This window comes from Amblyraja radiata, unplaced genomic scaffold (assembly GCF_010909765.2).
Source record: "Amblyraja radiata isolate CabotCenter1 unplaced genomic scaffold, sAmbRad1.1.pri scaffold_1084_ctg1, whole genome shotgun sequence".
Classification (NCBI taxonomy): domain Eukaryota; kingdom Metazoa; phylum Chordata; class Chondrichthyes; order Rajiformes; family Rajidae; genus Amblyraja; species Amblyraja radiata.
The window spans coordinates 2,646-29,004 of NW_022630266.1; the positions used below are offsets into that span (position 1 = coordinate 2,646).

General features: G+C 41.8%; 1 protein-coding gene across 1 annotated transcript; it reads right to left on the reverse strand.

Moving 5' to 3' along the window:
* On the reverse strand, positions 1-25,635 carry LOC116969732 (leucine-rich repeat serine/threonine-protein kinase 2-like). The gene is made up of 8 exons (XM_033016511.1): positions 25,443-25,635; positions 12,944-13,090; positions 12,461-12,573; positions 10,572-10,762; positions 9,304-9,464; positions 3,978-4,148; positions 2,308-2,408; positions 1-273 (listed from the first exon to the last, which is right to left on the reverse strand). The coding sequence occupies exons 1-8, from the start codon at positions 25,513-25,515 to the stop codon at positions 16-18; spliced, it is 1,215 nt and encodes a 404-aa protein (XP_032872402.1). The 5' UTR covers positions 25,516-25,635; the 3' UTR covers positions 1-15.
* Between the last annotated feature and the right edge of the window lie 724 nt (positions 25,636-26,359).

Below are 26,359 nucleotides of genomic sequence, written 5' to 3' on the forward strand. Positions count from 1 at the left end.
AAACATTAAGCATTTTCAGAAACAATATTCGGAGATGGAAACGTGTGTGAAACATGTGATTTTCACTATTACACATACCATAACAGTCTGGCCTTCAGTATCCAGCTCCAGAGAGGAAAGTTGTGCTTTATCTCTTTTTCCACTACCAATCCAGACGTTAGGCTTTTTGCAAATTGTGTTTGTGGCTACCATGCACTCTGCTGTAAGATTACTGGGTACGGCCATTATTCTCTTCAAACACAACAGTTGCACAGAGTTCAGTCTCTCATATACCTGGGGAACAAAATGGGCAAGAACACAAAGCACCATTTAATATTTTTGGCTCTATTTCTACAAACAGCCTCAAAATTATTTTTGGCATATTATTTCCCCACCATCATACATTTCCATCAGGTTTTTTTTTCAGAGCTATTATAAAGTCATAGTCATACAGCATGGAAACAGGCCCTTTGGCTCTTCAGCCCATGTCAACCAAAATGTCCTATCTATGCTAATCCCATTTGCCTGCACCTGTCCCATTTCTCTCTAAAGCTTTCCTATCCATGTACCTGCCCAAATGTTTTATTAAATGTTGATATTGTACCTGCCTTAACTACTTCCACTGGCAGCATGTTCCAGATACCCTTTGTATGAAAACATTGTCCCTCAGGTTCCTATTAAATCTTTCCTCTCTCACCTTAAAACTGTACCTGTTCTTGATTACCCTACCCTTGAGAAAATAATTGTGCATTCACCCTATATATGCATGAGGATTAGAATCCCCTCATGATAATATCACCCTTCAGTCTCCCACGCTGCAAAAAATAAAGTCCTAGCATGCCCAACCTCTCCCAATATCTCTGGTCTTCTAAGTTTTGGGCAGCACAGTGGCGCATTGGTAGATTTGCGGCCTTACAGCGCCAGAAACACAGGTTTGGTCCTGACTTTCGGTGCTGTCTGTATGGAGTTTGCACATTCTCCCTGTGACTGCATGAGTTTTCTCTGGGTGCTCCGGTTTCTCCCACATTCCAAAGATGTACTGGTTTATAAGTTAATTAGCTTCTTTAAATTGGCCCTAGAGTATAACATAGAACTAATGTATGGGGTGATTGTTAGTTAGCACAGACTCAGTGGGCAGAAGGGCCTGTTTGCACATTGTATCTGTAAAATAAACTAAGTCCTGGCAATAATATCCTTATAAATCTTGTCTGCACATCGTCCACCTTATGGTATCTATCCCATAGCAGAGTTACCAAAACTGAACATAAATTTCCAAGTGTTTAAGAAAGAACTGCAGATGCTGGAAAAATCGAAGGTAGACAAAAATACTGGAGAAATTCAGCGGGTGAGGCAGCATCTATGGAACGAAGGAATAGGTGACGTTTTGGGTCGAGACCCTTCTTCAGACATTTCCAAGTGTAGCCTCACCAGCGTCTTGTTCAACTATAATATAACGTCCCAACGATACTCAATGTGAAATGAGCCTTCTCCACTAGCCTATCTTGATGCAATGCCACTTTCAGAGAACTATGTACTGCTAGATCCCTCTGCTCCACAGCACTTCCAGGGTCCTATTATTCACTTTGAAGGTCTTGCCTGGATTGACTTCCCAAAATGCAACTCGCACATTTATCTCAATTAAACTCAATTAAATTTGCGATTCCTTGGACAACATATCAAGCTGGTCAGGGTCTTGCTGTAATTCTTGATAACCATCTTCATCATCTATGATGCCACCTATTTTAATATCATTTGCAGACATGCCTTGTACATACTCATTCAAACCGCTGATATAGATGGCTAACAGTAATAGGCCCAGCACTGATCCCCAAGGTATATCACTAGTTATAGGCCTCCAGTATGAAAAACAACCTTCCATCACCACCCTCTGCTTCCTGCCATTAAGCGAGCTGCAGATTTCATGCAAATATTACATTTATCAGTTATATGTAACGGTGATATATAATATCAGCATTGTTAAATAGTAGCAGTACTTTTCAAGCACAAAACAAAGTAACAGATGATATTAAGATTGTGGTTGATAATAGAAGCAGAAGCTTATTGATCTTGTTGGTCTTCTTCATCAGCGAACGATGGAAAGGCTACCGTAAGTAACAAAGGTATATCAGAGACCAACAATAAATTCCAGATATTATGAAGTTTATTGTATGTAAATTTTCAAAGCAGTTGCCATAGATATAAATGCAATGAACTGCAGTCCATGTTAATTTATCCATACCAGAAAAATGTTATCCGACTTCCACTTGCTGATCATTACTATCATACATTGTTATCTAGTCTTTTTTAGTGCTTAGTTTTCAACCTTACCTGAGAAGATGTAGGTCTGTCCTCAGCATTTTGCTTCAGACAATGTTCAATTAAGTTCTGTATACCAGGCCATGGTGAACAGTTTAATTCTTTGACTGGATCTAAAAAGAGATTTGAATGCTGATTAAGAACCATCATTTAATAGTACATGTCAACATGCTCATATAATTGATAACTTAAAATTCACAGCTATGACAATCCATATAGCTGGATTCTACATTACTAGCTGTAGTAGCCATTTAGCTTAATTCGGTATGTTATAAACTATAACCAGTTACCTTTAAATTTTATCTGCCTGTAATTATGTGGGTGGGATTTATTATGTAGTCAGAGGCATGTTTGCAGCTGGGATTCTTTAGTAGTTTAGTTGTAGCCTATGAAATGTGACTGAATTCACTTTGCCTTCTATCATGAACACTTGTGTGTGGCACTGGACTTCATTGTCCTGTATCTGGCCTGACTACCTGTGATATCACCCATCCGCATTTACTAGTAGTTTTTAGTTTTGAAGAAGCATGGGGGAGGTCACAGCTTTCGATCATGCACGACTTTGACCATGCATGGAGTTTGACCATGCACGGGTTTGACTACGAGTGAGATCAAAATGTACTTAAACAAGAAGAAGTTTGGATGAATATCTCACTGTTTTTAATATGACAATAAATAAACTATTAATTAAGAGACTGTTTTGAAGATATATATTTCGATGGCATTGAATGTCTCGTGGAGAGCTCGCATGCACAACAAATCTATCTCCTTACCCCTGTCTTCAATCATAGTGGCTAGAAAAAATTCCTTGAACGATATAATAATCTGCCACTACACTAGCAAACACCATAAACCCAAACAAATCCACTAAAATAAATCATTAATTTAAATTAGTCTGATGAGACCCACAATTCCAAACAGAGAAAACTTGTAAAAAAGTTTCCTGATTCTTAATATTTTAATATATGAAAAATATACAATTGAAGACCACAATTCACATGAACTAACTGAATATTCTCACATCGGGTGGAAACATAAATTCAATCACATTGCTCACAATAGAGCAGTTGCGAAAATGCTAATGCGTTTTAATAGATGCATACAAAGCTATCAAAGTGCCATTGTAATCTAAAAGTAACGGAATTATTAAAAAAATTCTACATCATAAATAAAGATTTGGTATCGATGGATGGACAACCAAGTGACAACCAAGTCTCAAAATTCTTTTTTTTTCAACTCCCGATGCTGATCTTAGTACTGTTTTAATTTTATATTTGAATCTATTTGAAAAGTTTTTGAATGTCCCTTCCTAATAGGTAATTAATATTGTTCAAAAACATTTATACAGCATCCAAGCACTCAAAGCTTTCAGGGTGTTGCAGTTGTGCTCAATGACAATTTGCTGTTCATAGCCACTCTGCCTTGCAGGTGTTACTTGGCTGTGAAGAGTCATCCTCTGTATCCAGAGAAAGTAAATGCGGATGGGTGATATCACAGATAGTCAGGCCAGATACAGGACAATGAAGTCCAGTGCCACACAATAGTGTTCACGATAGAAACTAAAGTGTAGATCTGACAACGTTTCCAGTTTTAGGTTGCGGTGGTATGAAGACAAAATGAATCAATATTTTTGATAGAAATTTCACTCATCTTTTATTCGTTCATTTGTTTGAAATAAATACCTGGCAATCTCCCCTGAACTGCCATCTCATCAAAGTCGTTCGGAAACTTCATTCCATCAGAGATTCTTTTACCATTCGTAATTATGTCATATAAAAGTAATCCAAAGGAATATATATCCGCTTGGTGATTGTAGATGACATTTCCTTTTGCAACTTCTGGTGCTCGAAATCCTAACAAAAATAATTATATTCCAAAATACTTCTAATCAAAAAATCATATTTATTACTCCTTCAAATCAAGTTGAGCAAAAGTAGGAATCCATTTTGGTCAATAATCATGGCAGCATTTTCTTTTCTCTAGTTTTGTTTAGATTGATGTTATATTTTACAAATTATTCACAATTTTAACTTTACAAAATCCCACTTAGAGAAAAATGTCTTCCATCTGCCTGGCAGTTAGCAGCTATGATGTCACAATGTCATTGTAGCCCTGCCTGCTCAATGGTGCAATCCCAGGACACTGAGTCCTGCCAGCCCTAGCAAGTACACTTGCATTTAAAAAAAAAGTATAAATGAGGGAGGGTGAATAAGGGGAAATGAGCCGCTCCTGCACAGTTGGGGGCTATGGGTGAGAGGCGGAATATTGCGTTGGGGGAATGGGTCGCTTTGGGGGAACGGGTGAGTGGTGGTATATTGCGTTGGGAACGGGTTGCTTTGGGGTACCAGGCTATGGAGGGAGTGACTGAGGGTAGGGGAAAGGAGAGGGAGGGAGGTGAGCTAGGGAGTGGGGAGGGGAGGAGGAGAGGGGAAAGAAGAGGGGAGGGTGCTGGGGGATGAGGGGAAATGATCCGTGCCTGCGCAATCGGGGGCTATGGGTGAGTGGTACAATATTGTTTTTCTGATCGGTGAAATTAAAAAATAATGAATGTTTTAAAAATCGTGAGATCAGCAGATTGGTCTTCTCGCCTGTCAGTCACCATGATGAAGGTAATGCCCCTTCCGGGGGGCCAGGAGAATAAAGCCCCGGAGGCTGGACGGGAGTAAGTCACCCCGGAAGACTGTGATTGACAGTTGAGTGCAGAACTGTGAGTCTACGATGTGAGTGAACTGAACTGTGAGTCTGCACCGTGCTGCTTGAACTGAATTGAAGGATTAGTCTGCACAGTGCTGCTTGAACTGAATTGAAGGGTTGGTCTGCACTGTGCTGCTTGAACTGAATTGGCGGGTTGGTCTGCACTGTGCTGCTTGAACTGAATTGAAAGGTTGGTCTGCGCTGCTGTTTGATCTGAATGTAGTGCTCATTCCGGAAGTCCCGCTCAGGGGAGAGGCCGCGCTCAACCGTGTGAGTAGATTGAAGAGAGTTTTACTGTCATATATATGTTGTGTGTGAGTGTGCGAGAGTGTGTGATGGATGGTGTGTGTGTGAGATGGAGGGTGTGTGTGTGTGAGATGGAGGTTGTGTGTGTGTGATGGAGGGTGTGTGTGTGATGGAGGGAGTGTGTTAGTCAACTGCCAGCCCACCAGCCATGAGTCAACTGCCAGCCCACCAGCCGTGAGTCAATTGCCAGCCCACCAGCCTTGAGTGACTGAGCTGCCAGCCCACCTGACCTGAGTGACTGAGCTGCCAGCTCACCAGGCCTGAGTGACTGAGCTGCCTGCCCACAGTGACTGAGCTGCCAGCCCACCAGGCCCGAGTGACTGAGCTGCCAGCCCACGAGGCCCGAGTGACTGAGCTGCCAGTCCACCAGGCCCGAGTGACTGCCAAGCCCACCAGACCCGAGTGACTGAGCTGCCAACCCACCAGGCCCGAGTGACTGAGCTGCCAAGCCCACGAGACCCGAGTGACTGAGCTGCCAGCCCACCAGGCTTAATTGACTGAGCTGCCAGCCCAAGAATCCATTTGTCCCACAAAGTCTATACTAGCCTTCTGGAAACCAGTGCCTTCGGCCCATAACACCTGTACAAGCGCTCCAGAAAGCCCCCCCCCACTGGCCACCAATATTAGGATTGGTGGAGAGGTGGAATATTGAATTGGGGGACCAGCCCTCCCGTGTGAATATGGGACCCAATGGGTCCCACTTATTCTGGTATATTACTAAAACTCTCATCTTGTTTGTTATTATGTCTGTGAGTCTGTCTGTCTGTCTGTCTGCCCATGTGCTCCCTGAACTACGCCAAAACGGACACGATAGCGCTACAATTTTTGGACCACCTTACTCACCATTGTCCTGTGGTGTGTTTTATCAAAGTTTCGTTCAGGTTGATGGTATATTTTATAAGTTATTCACATTTTAAACTTTACAGAATCCAGTTTGAGAAAAATCATGAACTGGCAGTTAGCAGGGTATGACGTCACAATGGGATCTCATTTACATAAACTAAAAAATACAGCAGCTTCCACTTCACAATGACGTCAAGGATGGTAGGGTGGGGAGAGGGGTTATGGAGAAAGGGAGGAAGTGACTGAGGGTCGGCGAAAGGAGAAGGAGGAAGAGGTGAAGGAAGCAGTGAGGTTGGGGAGGAGAGGGGAAAGAAGATGGAGGGTGAAGAGGAGGGGGAGGAAGTGCTGGGGGATGAGGGCTATAGATGAGTGGTGGAATATTGCATTGGGGAAACGGGTTGAGTTGGAGGAACGAGTGAGTGAGCGGGAACCCATCAGTTGCGCCTGCGCAGATGGGGGCTATAGTTGAGTGGTGGAATATTGCATTGGGGGAACAGGTTGCGTTGGGGAACGGGTGAGTGGTGGAAACGGGTTGCGTTGGGGGAACGGGAGAGTGGTGGAATATTGCCTTAGGGGAATGGGGCCCAACGGGTCCCACTTGGTGTAGTATTACATAAAAATATGTGCAACGTTGAATGAGTTTGTTCATGTCCAATACAATCCAACATATGCAGATGCACAGCATAAGGATCACCTCCAAATGAATGATCTTAGCAAACAAGTTGAAACAGAAGGGATGTTTCTCAAATAATTGAAGGGAGTGTGATATTGCTGCACTAAATACCCAATCATGCTTAACAATTGCTTAACAACATTTATTTACAAGTCCAATCAAATTACATTATTTTAAAGGTTTTTTTTTTGCATAGTAATCTAGCTCTGATATGTCTTAAACATGTCCAATCACTGCACATTTACAAGAATTGGACAGGTTCCCAAGATTCATCATTCACTAAAGTTGCACAATTATGTAGGAGGCTAGGAGGTTAGATGGTTTCAGGGAAAGATGGAGACTATTGCTATTCAGTGTCAAACCAAACTGGAAAAGGACAGGACAGGGTTGGGAAGGAGAGTAGTGGTGTGGCTATTGAAGAGCATTAAGGTGGATAAATCCCCAGAGCTTAATGGGAACTATTCCAGGTTATTAAAAGAGGCAGGCAAGGAGGTTGTAGGGGCCTTGACGAAGATCTTTGCATCTTCTCCGGCCATGGCCAAGGTCTCGGAGGACAGATGAGTAGCCAATGTTGTTTCTTGGTTGAAGAAGTTAAGTGGATATAATCTAAGGATTTATAGGCCAGTAAATCTCATGACAGCAGTAGGAAGGCAATTGGTGAGGATTCTGAGGGATAGGATTTACTTATATTTGCAAGGGAATTATCTATTTAAGGATATTCAGCATGGCTTTGTGTGCAACCAGTCATGACTTACTAATTTAATCGAGTTTTTTTTTAGGAGATGATGGTGATTAATGAGGGCAAGGTATTGGATGTTGACATATGGAATTTAGTAAGGCATTTGATGGTAGGCTGATCCAGAAGATTAAGATGCAAGTAATTCACAGTGACTTGGTTGTTTGGGTTCAGAAGTGGCTCACTCATATAAAACTGAGGGGTTGTGGTGGAATGGCTTGATTCTGCTGGAGGTCGGTGACCAATGGAGTTCCGGTGGGATCTGTGCTGGGACCATTATTGTTTATGATAGAAATAACTGAGTTAGATATAAATGTAGGTTGGTTGGTTAGTAGGTTTGCATACAAAACCAAGATTGTTGGAGTTGCAGACAGTGAAGTACAAAGTATACAGTGGGATGTAGATCAACTAGGTGGCACAGTAGTGCAGCTGATAGAGCAGATGCTTCACAGCACCAGAGACCAGATTCTGTTTTGGGTGCTGTTTGCGTGTTGTCCCCTGCACTGCGTTATCTGTTGTCCTTCCAGATCTCAAAGACATGTGGGTTTGCAGGATAATCGGCCTCTGTAATTTTCCCCGAGTGCGTTGGGAGTGAATGGGAGAGTCTAATAATATAGAACTAGGGTGAACGGGTGATCAATGGTCGGTGTGGACTCAATTTGGCCGCATGGCCTGTTTATATGCGGTATCTCTAAACTAAACTACAGATATAAGTGGAGAAATGGCAAATGGAGTTTAATACGAGTAAGTCTGAGGAATAGCACTATATGAGGTTGAATGCAAGGGGAAAGTATACAGTTAATGGCACAATCCTAAATAGCCTTAATGCAGAGGGATCTTGGGATCCAAGTCCATTGCTCCTTGAAAGAGGCAACACAAGTCCATTAAGTGATAAAGGCGGAGCAAGCTATCCTTCCCCTCATTGGTCTGTGTATTGAATGTAAGAATTATGAAGTCATGATACAGCTCCATAAGATTTTGGTTAGACTGTATTCGGAGAACTGTGTGTAGTTCTGGTCACACAATTACAGGAAGAATGTGGAAGATTTGGAGAATAGGTTTACCAGAATGCTGCCTGGATTAGGGTATATTAGCTAAAAGGAGAGGTTGAATTGTTTTCTCTGGAAAGCCATAAGTTTATATAATTATGAGGCAAATATTGTAGACAGTCAGAATCTTTTTTCCCCCAGGGTGGAAATATCAAAGACTAGAGGGCATAGCTTTAAGGTGATAGTGGCAATGTTTAAAGGAGATGTGTGGGGGAAGTTTTTATTTTACACATAGGATGTTGGGAGCCTGGAACATACTGCCTGGGGAGCTGGTGGAGGCCGATATGATGGTGGTGTTTAAGTGGCTTTTAGGTAGGCACATGTATACACAGGGGATGAAGGGATATGGATCATGTGCCAGGAGAGATAAGTTTATCTTGACATTATGTTTAGCAGAGACATGGTGAGCCGAATGGCCTGTTCCTTTGCTCAACTGTTCTATGTTCTTTAATAAACATCTGGTCTTCAGCTTCTCTATATGCTATCTTTGCAAGTTATTCCAACAGAGAAACTGAGAAATTCCAACAGAGAAACTGAGAAATTCCAACTGAGAAAATTCACCAATTCTGGTTAGAGGCATAAGTGAATGGCAAACAAGATGCATTTAATAACTTAGTAGCATCAGAACTAAATAAAAAAAGCATTATATATATTCTATAAAACGTACATCAGTTAATTCTACTTTATCGAAGATGGGAAGATTTTACCTGGTGTCCCCTCAGAGTTCTTAATTCCCATTCTACAGCAATATTGAGCAATACCGTAATCAGCAATTTTGGCAATTACAGCAGAATTCGGATTCAAGCTGAACAGTAGCACGTTATGAGGCTTCAAGTCTCGATATATTATCTTCGATGAATGTAGGTATCTGTTAAAATATTATCTTATATAGGTAACATGTCTTTATATAGACAATATTAAAACATGGGTATAAGCAAACAAACAAATGCATCATAAAGACTATGTTTGAAAGAGAGTTTTAAAAATAAAGCAAATAAGTAGATTCAGCTGCAATCACAGATTTAAAAGAAACTGGATTTACTGTCCCCTGGTTTAAGATTAGACTAAAGTACAAAATCACAAGAAAAACTTTAGAATTCTTTACAGGGCAAAGAAAAGCCCATTGACACAGATGAAGAGAAAAAACAAAAAATAAGAAGCCCACTCAAGGTTCAAAATTGTTCATATCTTTTGAAAGTATATTGGTAACAAATTTTTTCAAAGTATATAGAAAATAAGGCAAAGATTTTGTAAAGAAGATCCTAATAAGGACATTTTAAAAAACTTCAAATAATAACAAAACTGAAATAAAAACAGAAAATATAGAAGGTGTCCAATCTATGGAAAGAGAAACAGTTAGCCTTTCAGGTCAAAGTCTATTTGTTAGAAATTTGTAACAGAGAAACCAAGTTAATTTTAAGTTACAATCTTTGCTGCAACTGGAAATTTGTTTTCTCTCTTTTGCAGTTCTGCCAAAAGATCTGAAATATTAACTTTGTTTATTTTTACTCATGCTGCCAGACTAGCTGAATCTTTCCTACATTTTTTGTTTTTATTGCTTATTTTTCTAGATCATTACCCAAATACGTTCTGGACAATTTATGAAGAGCACACAAGTAGTACATTTACAATACAACTAAAGATAAATTTTGACCACACGGTTTTTATATTTATTCATGGCTTGCAGTTTCACAAAATGTTTGCAAACCCACTGATGCAATGTCACCCAAAGTCAAGACTTTTTTGTAAACAGCTTGATTACATAATTTTCTTCCTTTTCCGCTTATATTACAAATAATGCATTTCAATTTATAACAATCGTGAATCACAACTAATATTAAGTGTTCCATGCTGACAGACTTTTAAAAGGTATCCAGCACTGCAATTAATAATTTAGAATGTTTTCCAAAATCTATTGTCGTTAGATGTACTGAACTAGTGGAACCAGATACACAGTGTACTGAGTTATAGATACCTTAAACCATCAGCCACTTGTAGAGCTATCCGATGTTGAAGTTTTTGATTAAGTTGTTCTTTCTCATGGTTAAGACAGAGATCTAGGGACCCTTTGGGTGCCAATTCCAATACCAACATCCGAGGCCGAAAGGTAGCCGCAAGTAATAAAATTAGACTTGGATGAAGCAACTGAGAAAGAACTGCAAGTTCCTGGATATTATGTAAGTGAAAAAGCATGTTAGTTACTAATAGATAAAAATGAGATTTGAGCTTCTGGTATAAATATCAAAATTTGAACCCAATTGATTGAACCCAAATCACGTCAGGTTTGAAAGTGTTTGTTATCAATTACCAACATGTCAAAAATGTGCAAGCTTCATACAGTTAACATAAGAAAATGCTATATCCAATAGATTAAAGTATTAATATTTGTAATAAATATCAATAGTTTGTAACTGCCAATATGGTACGCATTGCTGATAAAATAATGTCCCCTTGAAATATTTGTTTTGTGAACACAGTCACAGGACAGAATATTGTGAAAAATGTATTTATATTTTCATGTTATTAGCAGAGCTATGTTTACATAAATTCAAATTTACCAGATTAGGATTCTAAACTCAACCAAAAACAAAAAGGTATAAAATGTCTTCTAATACTCGCACAAAACACTCACTTCTTCAGAGAATCTGAACATATAAATAAAGTGATGCTGCTGTATTATGAATGTTCTGAAACTGTAACATTCATATTTTAGTTTTGTCTTAAATGTCAAACATATGAAACTCTGCTTACTTTAGTAACCTATCGCCAATTGCAATCCAAAGGTAAAGAATGAAGGCCCTGAGTTTGCAAAAACTAACATATTCCTTTACTTATTGAAGGATCTGATTATAAATCTATTCCATCCATTCATGAAATCCTGCTTTGAAATAGCATGTCTCCCTCTATAGGCCATCTGGGATACAAGCTGCAGTCTCTCTTTAATCAGACTGATGTATTCAAATACTTCAGAGTCCTTGCCAGGAAATCGAATTAGAACAGTAAATGTAATGTCATATCACACATATAGAGCAGCATTGAAGCAGAAAGGTACAGTATATGGGGAAAGTTAAATTAAAAGAGGGAGAAGAGGTATAAAATAGATCAAACAAAAATAATAGATCCTTATACTTTACCAATAATTAAACAAAGGGATGAAATTCCCTATTTGTAATAGTTAATTAACAAATACAGGCAGATTATGTGGCTATAATTCATGCTAATCACAGTTAAAGGGATATAACTTTCTTTTTAATGTTTTAATAGTCAAGAGGTTTTTAGTTACAGGCCAGAAGTAATTTCTCCACATGAAGTTGAACATTTCTGATACAATTATTGTGTCTAGTTATAAAGAATTTAAGGCCAAATATGCAAACATCTTAAGATACGGATCACATATGGCCACATGCTGTATTAAACATCTTTACTCTCAATGTTTAATCATCAATAATATATGACCATATCTTTAAAAGATATATCATTATTTATCCATAATACCGTAAACCCTATCATTTTGAGAAAGTGCATTTCTAATCAGTGTTCTAACGAAGTTCCGCTGGGATTTCCATAGGGATAGAAGAACCTTATGGGATAAATGTTGGGAGTTTTCCGGGTCCAGGAAAATCAGTATGTTCGAGATGTTGTGTAAATAATTAATGGGCCTACCAAACAGAAAAGATTGTCTCCAGAAGTCAAAGCATACATATTTGGAAATAATCTATTTTCATAATTTTAACTGTAAAGTACTGTACCGGCATAGTATTTCACTGTGACAGTTCAAAACATGTTGTCGCTATATACTTGTCTCAAAATGTAGTCACATCTGACACCACCGTTAAATATTTTAAACATGCTGCTATTACATACTTGTCTCAAAAGACGATGTAGAAACATCTGTGAAACGTGCTTGTTAAATATTTTAACAGCCACTTCTTTGTGTCTGTAAGTTGCATGATACACAGATCCAAATCCTCCATCACCTTTAAAAGAAAATAAGAATGCAGAAGTTGGCATTTCACCATGGAAGCTAGAAAACTTTCCAGATCAAAGTGTTAAGGGAATTTAATAATCAAATTATTACAAATTCCCAAATAGGCAGGCATTTGCAAAGATAATTGATTTAGAGGTCACTGGCTTCGTGATCAGATACTCTTTTCAAATAAAATGTAATGGTTGGATCAGCCTATGGTAAAGCAGTTAAAGTGTCAGAGGTTAGATAATTTGCTGTGCAAACATTTTCAACAAGAACATAACATGAATGTATCCTTTATTAAATGCAGCTTTTATCTTCATTACAATTCACAACAGTTTACAATTCAATGAATATGATGGCAAAAATGTACATCTTACCCAACAGAAAATCAGATGACTGTTCAAGTTCAAGTTGGTTAACATCCAGTATAATATTCTGGGGTAAATCAACTAGCACAAGATCTGGGGCAATTTGAGAAATTGAAATTTTCTGGCTTCTATCACATGGACAAGTCAAAAAATCATCTGCAGAAAATAAAACAGTTGGTTTGAATATGTTTAAAGATGACAGCTTGCTGTTATAAATCACATTCTTCGTCATCTTCATTGACTCATGTTAGGGTATGATTCAAAATAGAAATCAAGTTGATTTGTAGGAAAACACATCTACAAATTAATCAGTAGTTTTGTTTTCATTTAAACAATCGATATTTAATGTCCATTTAACTGTACTATAATTTAATAAAAGCCAACTGAAATCTTCAGATCAAATCCACTTCTAAGTAGTTTACACCTTTATGGGCTTGTCCCACTTAGATGATTTTTCAGTGGACTGCTGGCGACTGTCAGGAGTGGAACACACACGCACACACAAATGCATCGCTTCCTTCACCAGCCCGTTATGCAGGTGGGGGACAGGGCAAGCGGGGGGAGCGCTGTTTAAAAAATTCACACGGTGCAAAGCCAAGGTGAAACAGACACACACCGCGATGAACAGGAAGGTTGGCGTTGTAAAAAGACAGCTAAAGCAGTCCTTTAAAAGAGGGGAGGAGAGGGGTGGGGGGAGAGGGGGGAGAAGGAGTGGAAACAGCTTTTAAGAAGCCAGAGATTCATGGCTGTGAAGCTCGGCGGACATTTAACATTACCAGTCGGTTATCCTTGGTGATGAAAACTACTGCTTCCCTTTTTTCCCCCCAATGAGCCAATGAAATTCACCGGTCAGCACCAGCTACAACCTACAACAACCTCCGAGAACCTTCGACCTCCTGGCAACCCACTAGGTCCTCTTGGTGACCCACCTACGGCTCGAGAATTCTCGCTACTCTCCATGGCGGCTTAATTCTAGTCACCACTAATTTTTCAACATGTTGAAAAATTCACGGCGACCATAATGAGGCCGCAACTAGTTCCCAGAATGCGGGAACTCCTCTCGATCATGAAGGCGACTCCCCGGCAGCCACCCGCGAACATGTGGCGACCATGTGGCGATTGCACAGACTCCTGCAGTCGCATAAAATGTCGCCTAAGTGGGACTGGCCCATTAATTTACTTGAATTGATCAAGTGTGCATAAATATTAAAGTGGAGAATTCAGAAGAAGTCTTCAAAGATCAATAGAAATGGCAGTAGATAGGGATTTAATCTGAATAGAGGGGGAGTGGGGGGTTCAACAAATTGGAAAAATACGTATAAAATTAAATGGAAGGAGAGCAGAGGAGAGGTTACAAAAGTCTCCAGAATAAGAAATAGGTTCAAAGGTTCTTTATTAGTCATATACACCAATTGGTGTAGTGAAATGCGGATTGCCATTGCAGCACAAAATAAAAATAAAAGAATGCAACATAACAATAATAAAGAAATTTAAACATAATAAACATCCCCCCACAATGGTTCCCATTATGAGAGAAGGCACAAAGTCCAGTCCCCATCCCCATGTCCATGTCCACCCATAGTTGGGCCTATTAAGGCCTCCGCAGTCGCCTTTACGGAGGCCCGATGTTCCAGGCCCTTCTCACCGGATGATGGTGCTCCGGCATCGGGAGAATCCTCACAGTCACATGGGAAACCAGGAACGGCCGCTTCCTTACCGGAGACCGCGACAGGCCGCGCTGGATGGAGCTCCACTACCGGCGATCTCGGCGAGAGATCCCAGGCTCCCGATGTTAAAGTTCAGCGCTGCCGCCCGCGGCTGGCTGCTCCACAGACCGCAGCTCCGCGATGTTTCATCGGTGGTCCCAGCATACGTTTCATCGGCGGTCCCTGGAGTTCCAGCGCGGCGACCAGGGGGCTGTTCTGCCGCTGGAGCCAAGGTTCTGGCCAGTCCCCTCAGGAAACGCCGTTCCAGGCCCGCTGGTAGGCCGCGAGGACGGGTCGAAGGTGCTGCCCGGAGAAAAGCCGCCTCTCCGACCAGGTAGGGACCCTGAAAAGCAGTTTCACCCTCCCTCCCCCGCCCACCCCCCACCCCCCACATAAAAAAGACTAGAGCTCCAAAAACAAAACACTCAACTCACTAAAAATAAAAAAAAGAGGTGAAAAAATGGACAGCTGCAGGCTGGGCAGCCATACCCATACAGGACGGCGCCCTGAATCTGGACAGAAAGTTTACAAACTGATAAGAGTGTAATGTCAGGCATCAAGGGAACTGATTTGAATAGAAGGGTGGTGAATACAGAACTTACGGTATTATATCTAAAAGCATGTTTTATACGAAACAAGGGTGGATGAGTTATAGCACAGTTAGAAATTAGCATGCACAATGTTATGGACATCACAGAGACATGGCTGAAAGAGGACCAGAGCTAGGAGCTGAACATCCAAGGATACACATCCTATTGAAAAGTCAGTATCAGAGGCTGGTTAATTTGCTGAGCAAACATTTTCAGCAAGATCATAATATTAATGCATCCTTTGTAGGCCTCAATGTAGACATGTATCTGAACACTGGAAATGGCTCGATTGTAATCATGTGTTGTCTTTCCACTGACTGGTTAGCACATAACAAAAGATTTTCACTGTACACGAGACAATAAACTAAACAGGCAGAGGGGGGTGGCAGATCAGACTCCAAGGGGCGAATGGCCTATTTCGTCTCTGATGTCTTATGGCCTGATGGTTTAATTCAGAATATTCATTTGGGATCTGCAATTAGCACATCAGTTTTGGCTTCCATACTGTTACCAAATGCTACAAAGATTATGGATAGGTAGATGCATGGAAACATTTCATAATGTGACTACCAAGTCTCTTTGCACCTCTGATTTCTGGATTCTCTCCCCATTTGGAAAGAAATCTACACCTTTATTCCCACTACCAAAATGCATAACTCCACATTTTGCTACCTATATTCCATCTGCCACTTCTCTGCCCACTCTTCCAACCTATCCAAATCCTTCTGCAGAGTCTCTGCTTACTCTACACTATCTGCCACCACCTATTTTCCTATCATCCTCAAACTTGGTCCCTAGGCCTTGAATTCCCTTATCCAAATCCAAGTGGTGGCTAAAATGTTGAATGAATAACGGTTTAGGATTTAATTTCTGCCTGGACACCTGACGGGGAATCAATAGAATCAGTCATATTAAAATAGAGTGAAGGGCAAAAGGGCTGCTCTGAAATTCACAGATTATTGACCATGACAATTGTGGGCAAAATGTCAACCTTTCCTTGAACTCTGCCTTGAGCAGCAACAAGACGTCAAGGCAATTGTATTGTATTGTATACATAAATCCCTTATACTGTTCAAATCCAAGACAGCCGTTTTGCTGCATATCAATTTTCAAAGTAACTTTTAAGTAGTTCTCTATAATACAATTGCTTCTACATGAAGAAACAAACCAGGAATGCTGTGGAAGGTAATGGAAAAATCAATTGGAGCAGTTTCTCATAAATATCTCAACTCTATGAGGGGCATGAGCATAGTCTGTATTGTTCCATCCACGCCATAGGTCAGGTCAGCAAGTTCTATCAAATCCATTTGAAAAAGATAGGTCTCACCCCGAAATGTCGCCTATTCCTTCTCTCCATTGATGCTGCCTCTCCCGCTGAGTTTCTCCAGCATTTTATGTCTACTTTTGAAACCTATCGATGTCCTCCTCATTGTTCACACCCAAATTGTATCACCTGCACCCTTTTCAGATTTTCCCATCCACAAATTAAATTCCTAAAAATATCAGAAAGTGGTCCTATTGCTGACCACTAGAGGGCACCAATGATTCACAACAGCTGTTTTCTGTGCAGAGCCAATTTCTTCATGAGTTGCTACTGCCCAATTTATTTGCTGACAAGTCTATCATCCAACTTCATCAAACATCGTTTAGAAACCCATTTAACAGAGAGAGAAAAAAATAACCTGACAAAGATGTCATATTTGTTTAAGAAAGAACTGCAGATGCTGAAAAAATCAAGGATAGACAAAAATGCTGGAGAAACTCAGCGGGTGAGGCAGCATCTATGCAGCAAAGGAATAGGTGACGTTTCGGGTCGAGACCCTTCTTCAGACTGATCAGTTTAAGCAGATAAGTTTAGAGGGCTATGGGCCAAATATAGGTAAGTGGGACTATTGTCAATGGTTGCAACTATATTGGGCAGGTTGTTCTGATCCAGGCATGTGCCGTGTGTAATTACTCAAGGTAGGCAGCTCGCTGGCTTCACTCATGTCAGTTGCTTCCCGCAAATATTTAAATTCCCACAACCGAGTAACCTCAATTGGTCCCTTGAACGCGCGGTCGGAATTTAAGGATTTGCGGGAAGCCGGCCGGCGAGCGGCAGGAGAGCGGTGTTCAGACGGAGAGCACTGCCAGAGGTGAGCGGGGACCAGCAGAAGGGGCTGAAATGGCAGCCGGTTGTGCTGTCTGGTCCCGGCGGCTGCTCGCAGTCACCCGAGCTGCTTCCTTCCTCGGAAGTGGCGGCCAGTTCTGCTGTCCGTGCCCGGAACGCAGCGCAGCCACCCAAGCTAATTCACTCCACGGCCACAAGGCAGTGGCTCCATGCCCGGAGCGTCGCAAGTGGGTTACTGGCCCCGATCCCCTACTTCACAACGCTCCTGCCTTCCCCGCAACTTTACCCCGGGCGAGACTCCTCAAACACTGTGAAAGGAGCTCTTCCCCCCACCCACCCCGGGAAATACAGTATTTAAAAACATAAAGTACCAAGAAATGTACTTACCACGGTATTGGTACACAAACTCCATCTTCTCTCTTTGCTTCCTAACATACACTTCAGATAATGGCAATCCATATTTGAAAACCTGCCAAGAAACTTGCGCTGCGCATGCGCAGTACAGGAAAGGCAGAATTTCAGCTGCCTTCGGCTCCGCTTGAAATTGACGGCTTCAAGCAGCGCGGACAGCACGTGGGCTGCACATGTTACGTGCTGCGGAGAATTATGCCTACCAAAGAGATCGATCTCTTAGATAGGCATAATTCTCCTATTTATATTTAATGATTACCATGTCATAATTTTAGTCAGGGTAGGTAGTGCCTACCTTGCCTACCCTGACGGCACGTGCCTGTTCTGATCCTTCCAGTTGCCTAAACTCATTGCCCATGGAGCCTGCCCACAATAATCTGTTCAAAGTGGAGAGCCCAGCAAAGTAACACACTGTATTCAAGAGTGGATCTGGAAAAGAAATAGAAATTACTTTGCCTCGGGTGCAAATCCTGAACCTCTGCCCCAAAAGCAAACGTGGCCTGCTGATAGAGATGTAGGGGGCTGGAGATGCTGGAATCTTTGGAAAAAAACAAAGTGCTGGAGGAAATCAGCAGGTCAGGCAGCATAAAATCATGGAGAGGTCATAGAGTGATACAATGTAGAAACAGACATTTCAGCCCAACTTGCCCACACCGGCCGGCATGTCTCAGCTACACTAGTCCTACCTGCCCATGTTGGGGCCATATCCATCCAAACCTGTCCTATCCATGTACCTGCCTAACTGTTTCTTAAATGTTGGGATCGTTCCTGCCTCAACTACCTCCACTGGCAGCTTGCTCCCTACACCCCGCGCTCTACAACACTCCCCAGAGGCCTACCATTCACTGTGTCATCCTGCCCATGTAAGACTTCCCAAAATGCAACACCTCACATTTCTCTGTATTAAATTCCATCAACCGTTCCTCAGCCCACCTGGCCAATCAATCAAGATCCTGCTGCAATTTTTCATTATCAGCTTCACTATCTGCAAAACCACGCACTTTTGTATCATCTGCAAACTTACTGATCTTGCCGTGTATGTTCTCATCCAATTCATTGATGTAGATGACAAGCAGTAGCAGACCCCGAGGCACACCATTAGTCACGGGCCTCCAGTCCGAGAAGCAACCTTCCACCATCACCCTTTGCTTCCTTCCATGAAGCCAATTTTATATCCATCTCTCCTTGGATCCCATGCGATCTAAATTACCAGAGCATCGTACCATATGGATCCTTGTCGGAAGTTTTGCTGGAGTCCATATATACACCTACAGCTCTGCCCTCATCGACATTTTTGGTCACGTCTTCAAAAAACTGAATCAGATTTGTGAGAAACGACCTCCCATGTACAACCTATGCTGACTATCCCTATCAGCCCTTGTTTGATACAATACGATAGAACTTTATTTATCCCAGGAGGGAAATTGATCTGCCCACAATCGTAAGACACAAAATACATGAAATTAAAGTGACGAGTGGAAAGGATGGAGAATGTGGTGGGGGGGGGGGGGGGAGTCAGTCAACCCCATGACAGAGGGGGTAGGAGTTGTACAGTTTGATAGCCACAGGGAAAAAGGATCTCCTCTGGCGTTCTGTACTGCATCTTGGTGGAGCCAGTCTGTTGCCGAAGGTACTCCTCAGGTTGACCTGTGTCTTGGAGGGGGTGAGCTGTATTGTCCAATATTTGATGAGTATCCTCCCCTCCAGAACCACCTACAATAAGGACAGAGCTAGCCTTCCTGATGAGCTGTTTAATCCTGTTGGCATCCGCAGCCTTCATCCTGCTACCCCAGCACATGACTGCGAAGAAGATAGCACTGGCCACCACCAATTGGTAGAACATCTGCAGCATCTTACTGCAGACGTTGAAGGAGCGGAGCCTTCTCAAAAAATACAGCCGGCTCTGTCCCTTCCTGTATAGAGCCTCAGCATTCCTGGGCCAGTCCAGTTTGCAGTCTAGGTAAACTCCAATGTACTTGTACTGCTTGGTAAATTGCACATCCACACCGTTGATGGAGACAGGGGACAGGGGTGTTCCTCTCCTCTTGAAGTCCACTACTAACTCCTTAATCTTGTCGGTGTTGAGCTGCAGGTAATTCAGCCCACACCACTCACCAACGAAACCTCTGTATTCCACTTCCTCCCCCCCACTACTGCAGCCCACAATTGCAGAGCCATCAGAGAACTTTTGCAGGTGGGAGAAGTCCGAGTTATATCTGGTCCGCGGTGTAGATTGTGAACCGGAAGGGAGAGAAGACCATTCCCTGTGGGGGCCCTCTGTTACTCACTCCATGTCCCGAGACACGGTTCTGTAGCCTGACATACTGTGGTCATCCAGTCAGGTAGTTGGTGGATTGAGCATCCACCCACAATTTTGTCAGTTTGCTCCATAGTAGTGCAGCATCTGTGTTAAAAGCACTGGATAAGTAAAAAAACATGACTCTCTCAGTGCTTCCCAGCTTTTCCACGTGAGGATAGGAATAATGGAGCAGGTGGATGATGGTGTCTTCGACCCCCATCTTTGTTTGGTAAGCGAACCGCAGGGGATCCAGGCAGTGTTTAACCAGGGGGCGCAGGTGAGTGAACACCAGCCTCTTCAGGGACTTCATAATTACTTCATGATGCTCCTCTTTGGTACAGGAACCAGGCAGGATCTCTTCCATCTGGGTCTGAAGAAGGGTTTCGGCCCGAAACGTTGCCTATTTCCTTCGCTCCATAGATGCTGCTGCACCCGCTGAGTTTCTCCAGCATTTTTGTGTACCTAGGATCTCTTCCATATCCTTGGAACCCTCTCCAGCCTCAGTGTAGAAGAAACATTCAAAATCTTAATTTACTTGATCGGAATTAAATATGGTAACGAAAGGGTAAGCGAATGTGGCAATTGGCATCTCTTGTTGACCAGCTGCAGAAGAAGATCGTGGGAAGATCATGGGAATCTGGCAAAACAAGTTTCATGTAATGTCGGTAACTATTGTGATCAAGAAACACAACACCAATAGCTGGGTAGACCACCCGTGCCCCCTACCGCTAGTAGTGCAGAAACAGTAAATGGGGGCTTATGATTGGCTCGGGGAGAGGGCAGTGGTGCAGTCTGTTGAAAGATGAGATAGAATAATGTCAAGATGCCCTTGTATTATTAATGACTTGGATTAACCATCTGTTGTTGGATAAGAGTAACATAAACAAAAAGTATATTATGATTAATAACATAATTAATACCCATGTAGTGGATAGTAATAACAGGAAAACAAATAACTAAGGACGAAGTATATTTTCGTATAGTTGTATCGAACAAAAAAAATCTGTTTACTGCACTGTGTAACTGTTGGCTAATTCTGTTGCAAAGACAGAGAACTGGTGAGCAGTTAGCTGCCGCCATCTCTCCATGATATCATGCAATAAAGCCTCTTGAAGCGAAACTCAAAGTCTCCGTTTTACCTTTAATTTTCCTCTGTCAATTTCCTCGACACACAGGCTCAGATTGAAGATCTGGAGTACTCGACACAACTGGCCGGCACTCGCCTTGAGTACCCTCGAGCTGACACCATCGGGACCCATGGTTTTGCCTGGGCAGAGTCTGCTCAGCTCTTTCCTCACCTGCTCAGCCTTGATGGTCAGGTGCAACAAAGAAAGGTCAGAGGAAGTGGACCAGGGGAATTGAGGGGGAGAATCTGTCGGGGAGCAGGGGAGTGGGTGGGCAGAGGCCCCACCATCAAATCTATTAAAAAACAGATTTAGCTTGTTGGCCAAGCCCTGATTGCTTTCCCTCCCCAGGCCACTGGTCATCTTGTAGCCTGTAATGCTCTTCATACTGCTCCACACATCCCTTATGTTGTTCTGCTGAAGTTTCAGCTCCAGCTTCCTCCTGTAGTCGTCCTTGCCTTGTCTTAATCTCGCCTTCAGATCTTCCTGCACCCATTTCACCTCCTTCCTGTCACCATTCCTGAAGGCCCTCCTCTTCTGAGAAGGGCGTTTATGTCACTTGTGACCCAGGGCTTGTTGTTACGGAAACAGTATACAGTCTCCTCAGGGACAACATTATCCACATAGAACTTTATGTAATTGGTAACACAGTCCGCTAGTCCATCAATGTCCTCTCCATGGGGACTGCAGAGTGTGTCCCAGCCTGTGACTTCAAAACAGCCCTGTAAAGTGTCACATGCCTCCTGTGACCACCTCCTCACTGACCTTGTGGTTACAGGCAGCCTCTGGAGCATTGGCCTACACCTGGTTAGGAGGTGAGCCAGGTTGTGGTCAGATCTTCCCAGTGGCAGAAGGGCTATGGAGCTGTACCGCTTTAAGATTGGCATACAGCAGGCCCAATGTTTTCATATCCCCGGTGGGACAGTCAACAAACTGAGTGAAAGTGGGTAGGGTAGTGTCCAAAGTCACGTTGTTGAAATCCCCTGATAGTGATTAAAGCACTCAGGTGCTGTTTCTGAGGTCTCGCGGTGACTGTGTGGATGACTTCACTCACGCGCAGCAGGTTGGCAGACGGAGGAATGTAAACAGCCACCACAATGGTGTCTAAATGCCTGTATATCCTATCCATCAGAATAATCTCTAATAACTTTCCAACTACAGATGTTAAACTCACTGGCCTATAGTTCCCAGCATTTTCCCTGCACCCCCTTCGTGAATAGAGGTACTATATTTGCCAGCCGTCAGTCTTCCAGCACCTCTCCTGTAATTAAAGATGACTCGTAAGTTTCAACCAGAGCTCCCACAATTTCCTTTCGGGTTTCCCACAATGTCCTCAGATATAACTGATCAGGCCCTGGAGATGTGTCTACATTCATACACAGAGGCAATCATCTATGATCTATGGAGGGAATTGGACAAACGATGTTTCAGGGCATAACCCTTTATCAGTCTGCAGAAACGTCTCAACCCAAAACAATGTTTGTCCATTTACATCCACAGATGCTGCCTGATCTGCTGAGTTCACCCAGTACTTGTTTTTTTAATAGCTTGTCACTGTCAGAATCCATAGAGCTAATTTTAAATGTCCTCGATGCACAAAGTTCAGAGTAGATTAGATGCGCAGGAGAGAGCATCTCTCCTCTCTCCTCTAAAGGATGCAACATATGTGACATTAGAGCTAGTGAGGATAGAAACAAGTATGTGTAGGAAGGAACTGCAGATGCTGGTTTAAACCAAAGATAGACACAAAATGATCGAGTAACTCAGCGGGTCAAGGGCTTCCACCAAACATCACCTATTCCTTTTTTCCCCAGAGATACTGTCTGACCCGCTGAGTTACTCTCGCTTTTTTGTATCTATATTCAGGATGGAAACAAAGCAGATATTGTCCCAAAATATTCTGCTGCCTGAGCTCATTACACATAGAGCCTGCCCACAATATTCTGTTCAAAGAAGAGATGTGATAAATGATTAGAAAAATATATAGATTGAGGATTGAAAACAAAGATTACCATAAGGAATTACATAGTACATACAGCATTGAGATAAATTGTTCCACCCAATGTGTATGCAGTATTGAAGTTTCTTCCAATCCTTCTTCATCTGACTCCTAACATAAGGAGGACTTTTACTGCTCAGCTGCAGCTGATGGTCCAGTGCTGGACATTGAACCAGTGGTTGTTCATCAGCACTAGTCCTGGTTATTGACAGGTCCTCACCCAATCTGTTGATGTAGTTATTTAAGCTACATATCCAAAAGTTTTTTCAATCAACAAAAAACTTACTGATCAAGGATGTCATAGGTATACGATCTATATAATGAATTCAAATTAACTCTGATCGAAATTGTTGAAGTGATTCCAATACTCATAATGACTGCACCCGAACAAAATATTAAATGGTCCAAGGCCATTCATTTTACTCTTTGTTTGGGCTATTATTTCAGATTAAGTTCACTCAGCAGGCTACAGAGACACTTGTCATGAAAAAGTTATAGCAATAATGAAAATATATGACCATCTTAATGTTTGGCACTAAATTTGATCTCGCCTTAACTATTTGAAAAAACGAATCTCCCCTTAGAAAAAGAACAACTTTATATGTTTTTTTGATTTAAATCTAAAGATTTTTTAACAACCTGCATGGAGCCAAGATAAGCTTTCACATTAATATGAAATCAAAACCAAAAGGTATAAAATTGCAAGCATTCAGAAGATACATAACAACTTAAATAATTATTTTACTGTAGTTTTTTTTCTGAGAAGTTAAAACTGACTTGTAATATTCTTTTCACCCCATCTTCAAATGACCCCTTCTCCCACCACCATGCAGAGCATCTTAATTACACACTGAGATAGAGATCCAATCACATCTTCAGTTCTCACTCAGTCAGTTCATTAAAAATTCTTGCCAGTGCTGGGTTCCCTAAAAGGAAAGGTCACCTACCAAGATACAGACAGGAATATTATGCTCCCACCAATGTGGTGAGAAATCAGTAAGGGATCCAATTTGCCAGCAGGAAAGAGACATTTTACAAATGGAAACAACGCTGTAAATCATTCCCAGAACTGTCGAAATTTGGCTACTATTACAAATATCACTGAACAGTTTGCCTCATCATAATGGTGTAGAAAATCAGCTTGGTTAAGATGAACATCAGTATCACAGTTATTTTGCAAATTGCTGTAACTTTAAATGAGCATAACTTCTCTACCTTTCAATTCCATCCCTCCAGAATTCATTATGGCTTATTGATCTTGTGTTTTAGATATGTGCAATCCCACAATTAATTGCTATCCAAATATGGCATTTATTTCCCAACTGACACGTGACTGAGCAACAAACCAGGTCTAATGAAATGATAACCAACTGAAAGCAAATTTGAATGTACAGCAGCAGTAAAGAAGAAAAATAAATTGGATAATTATTGTAATGTAGAATCTTCACGTCTTTCTGATTTTCAATGTGATTCGTAACAGGTAGAATTCAATGCACAGAAACTATTATTAATGCACTATAAAATGTATTTCTGCATTAAGCAACAAAGAAATGTCATCATTGATGGTAGACAAAAATGCTGGAGAAACTCAGCGGGTGAGGCAGCATCTATGGAGCGAAGGAATAGGCGACGTTTCGGGTCGAGACCCTTCTTCAGACTGAAGATCTGAACATTATTGATGGCATCATTAGAGTAGATTGAAATCATCAAAACAGAATGGTAAAGGTAATACAATTATTCCTGAATTAAATATTACAAAATGCTCTGAAGAGTTGGCCTCGGCATATTGGCGCAGAGAACCAGCACAAAGATGGTCAAAGGTAGAAAAAAGTGCTGGAGAAACTCAGTGGGTGCAGCAGCATCTATGGAGGGAAGGAAATAGGCAACATTTCGGGCCAAAACCCTTCTTCAGACTGTTGTTGGGGGGGGGGCTGGGAGAAGAAAGGAATAAGGAAGAGGAGGAGCCCAAGGGCTGAGGGAGAGCTGAGAAGGGGAGGAGACAGCGAGGACTACCGGAAATTGGAGAATTTCCAAACAATATCAGTTATTTCCCAAAAAGCTAGAAAAATACTATGATTAGAATGTTTGTGCCAAAACACATAACTTTAATATAAAAGTCTGATTTATCATTTCAAACTGATGAAAAGCAGTTACTACAACCTAGAAAAGAACTTCACAAAGTTATCACCAAGTACAAAGCAGGTTCAGAATGGAAAGATCTACAATTGATCTACTTATCATAATTCAAATGTTTCATAGAAATAAATACCTTTTGCTGCAACATCTAGTAAGTCATCCAATAGGATCTGCTGGCATTCTTGACCATTTTCAAAACTGTACATGGCATATTTCTTCAATAGACTCCCACCATCACCATTTATATCCGTTTCCAGAAGTCCCGGAAACCACTCTTCTAACAGGGAATCAGTGTGATCCACAATTTGGCCCAACAGAATGTACCCTGATCGTTTTAAATGCAAGAAACACAAAGTAACATTTCTGATTGTAAGCAATTAGACATTTGATGCATGCTAAACATAATTTTACCCTGTTAGGCTGTGGGCCAAGGAGCTTTTTTGTTCAAGTTCGTGACCTAACTCAAGGAACTACCTGAATTTTTTATATATTGTGTAAAAATATTATATAAATCATACCTGAAACTCATCAAGACCAAAACCTGCACACTTTTTTGAAATATGAGTAAAACTTCCAATTTTCCGAGCAGTAATTGTCCAATCAAAGCATGTTTGATGTTGAAGTCGGCGCAAATTGACCAATCCCGCGCTTTGTTTTAAGGTCGCTAGGCAGCGAGGACCCTGGGATCATGGCTGCCTTCTAATTACATCAGAACAATAACAAGGTTTCTAAGGAATAAAGGTAATGCTAACCTTGCTGATAATTTTGAACTGATAAATAAAAATAATAAATAACAAATGTAGAGCTAGGGTTAGGATTTGGAGTAGGGTCAGGGTTAGGGTCAGTCGGTCGGTCGGGCTTGTCGGTAGGCCGGTGAGTGCTGCGAGGGGTCGGTTGGGCTGTCGGTAGGCCGGTGAGTGCTGCAAGGAGTCGGTCGGGCTGTCGGTAGGCCGGTGGATGCTGCGAGGGGTCGGTCGGGCTGTCGGTAGGCCGGTGAGTGCTGAGAAGGGGTCGGTCGGGCTGTCGGTAGACCGGTGAGTGCTGAGAAGG

Excerpts from the sequence above, each read along its gene's own strand:
- LOC116969732 (XM_033016511.1), bottom strand. The coding sequence starts at position 25,515 with ATGTACAGTTTTGAAAATGGTCAAGAATGCCAGCAGATCCTATTGGAT. Across the intron at positions 10,763-12,460 it reads TACATCGTCTTTTGAGACAA|GAACTTGCAGTTCTTTCTCA; the intron begins GTATGTAATAGC and ends CATAATATCCAG. Across the intron at positions 9,465-10,571 it reads CAAGTGGCTGATGGTTTAAG|ATACCTACATTCATCGAAGA; the intron begins GTATCTATAACT and ends ATATTTTAACAG.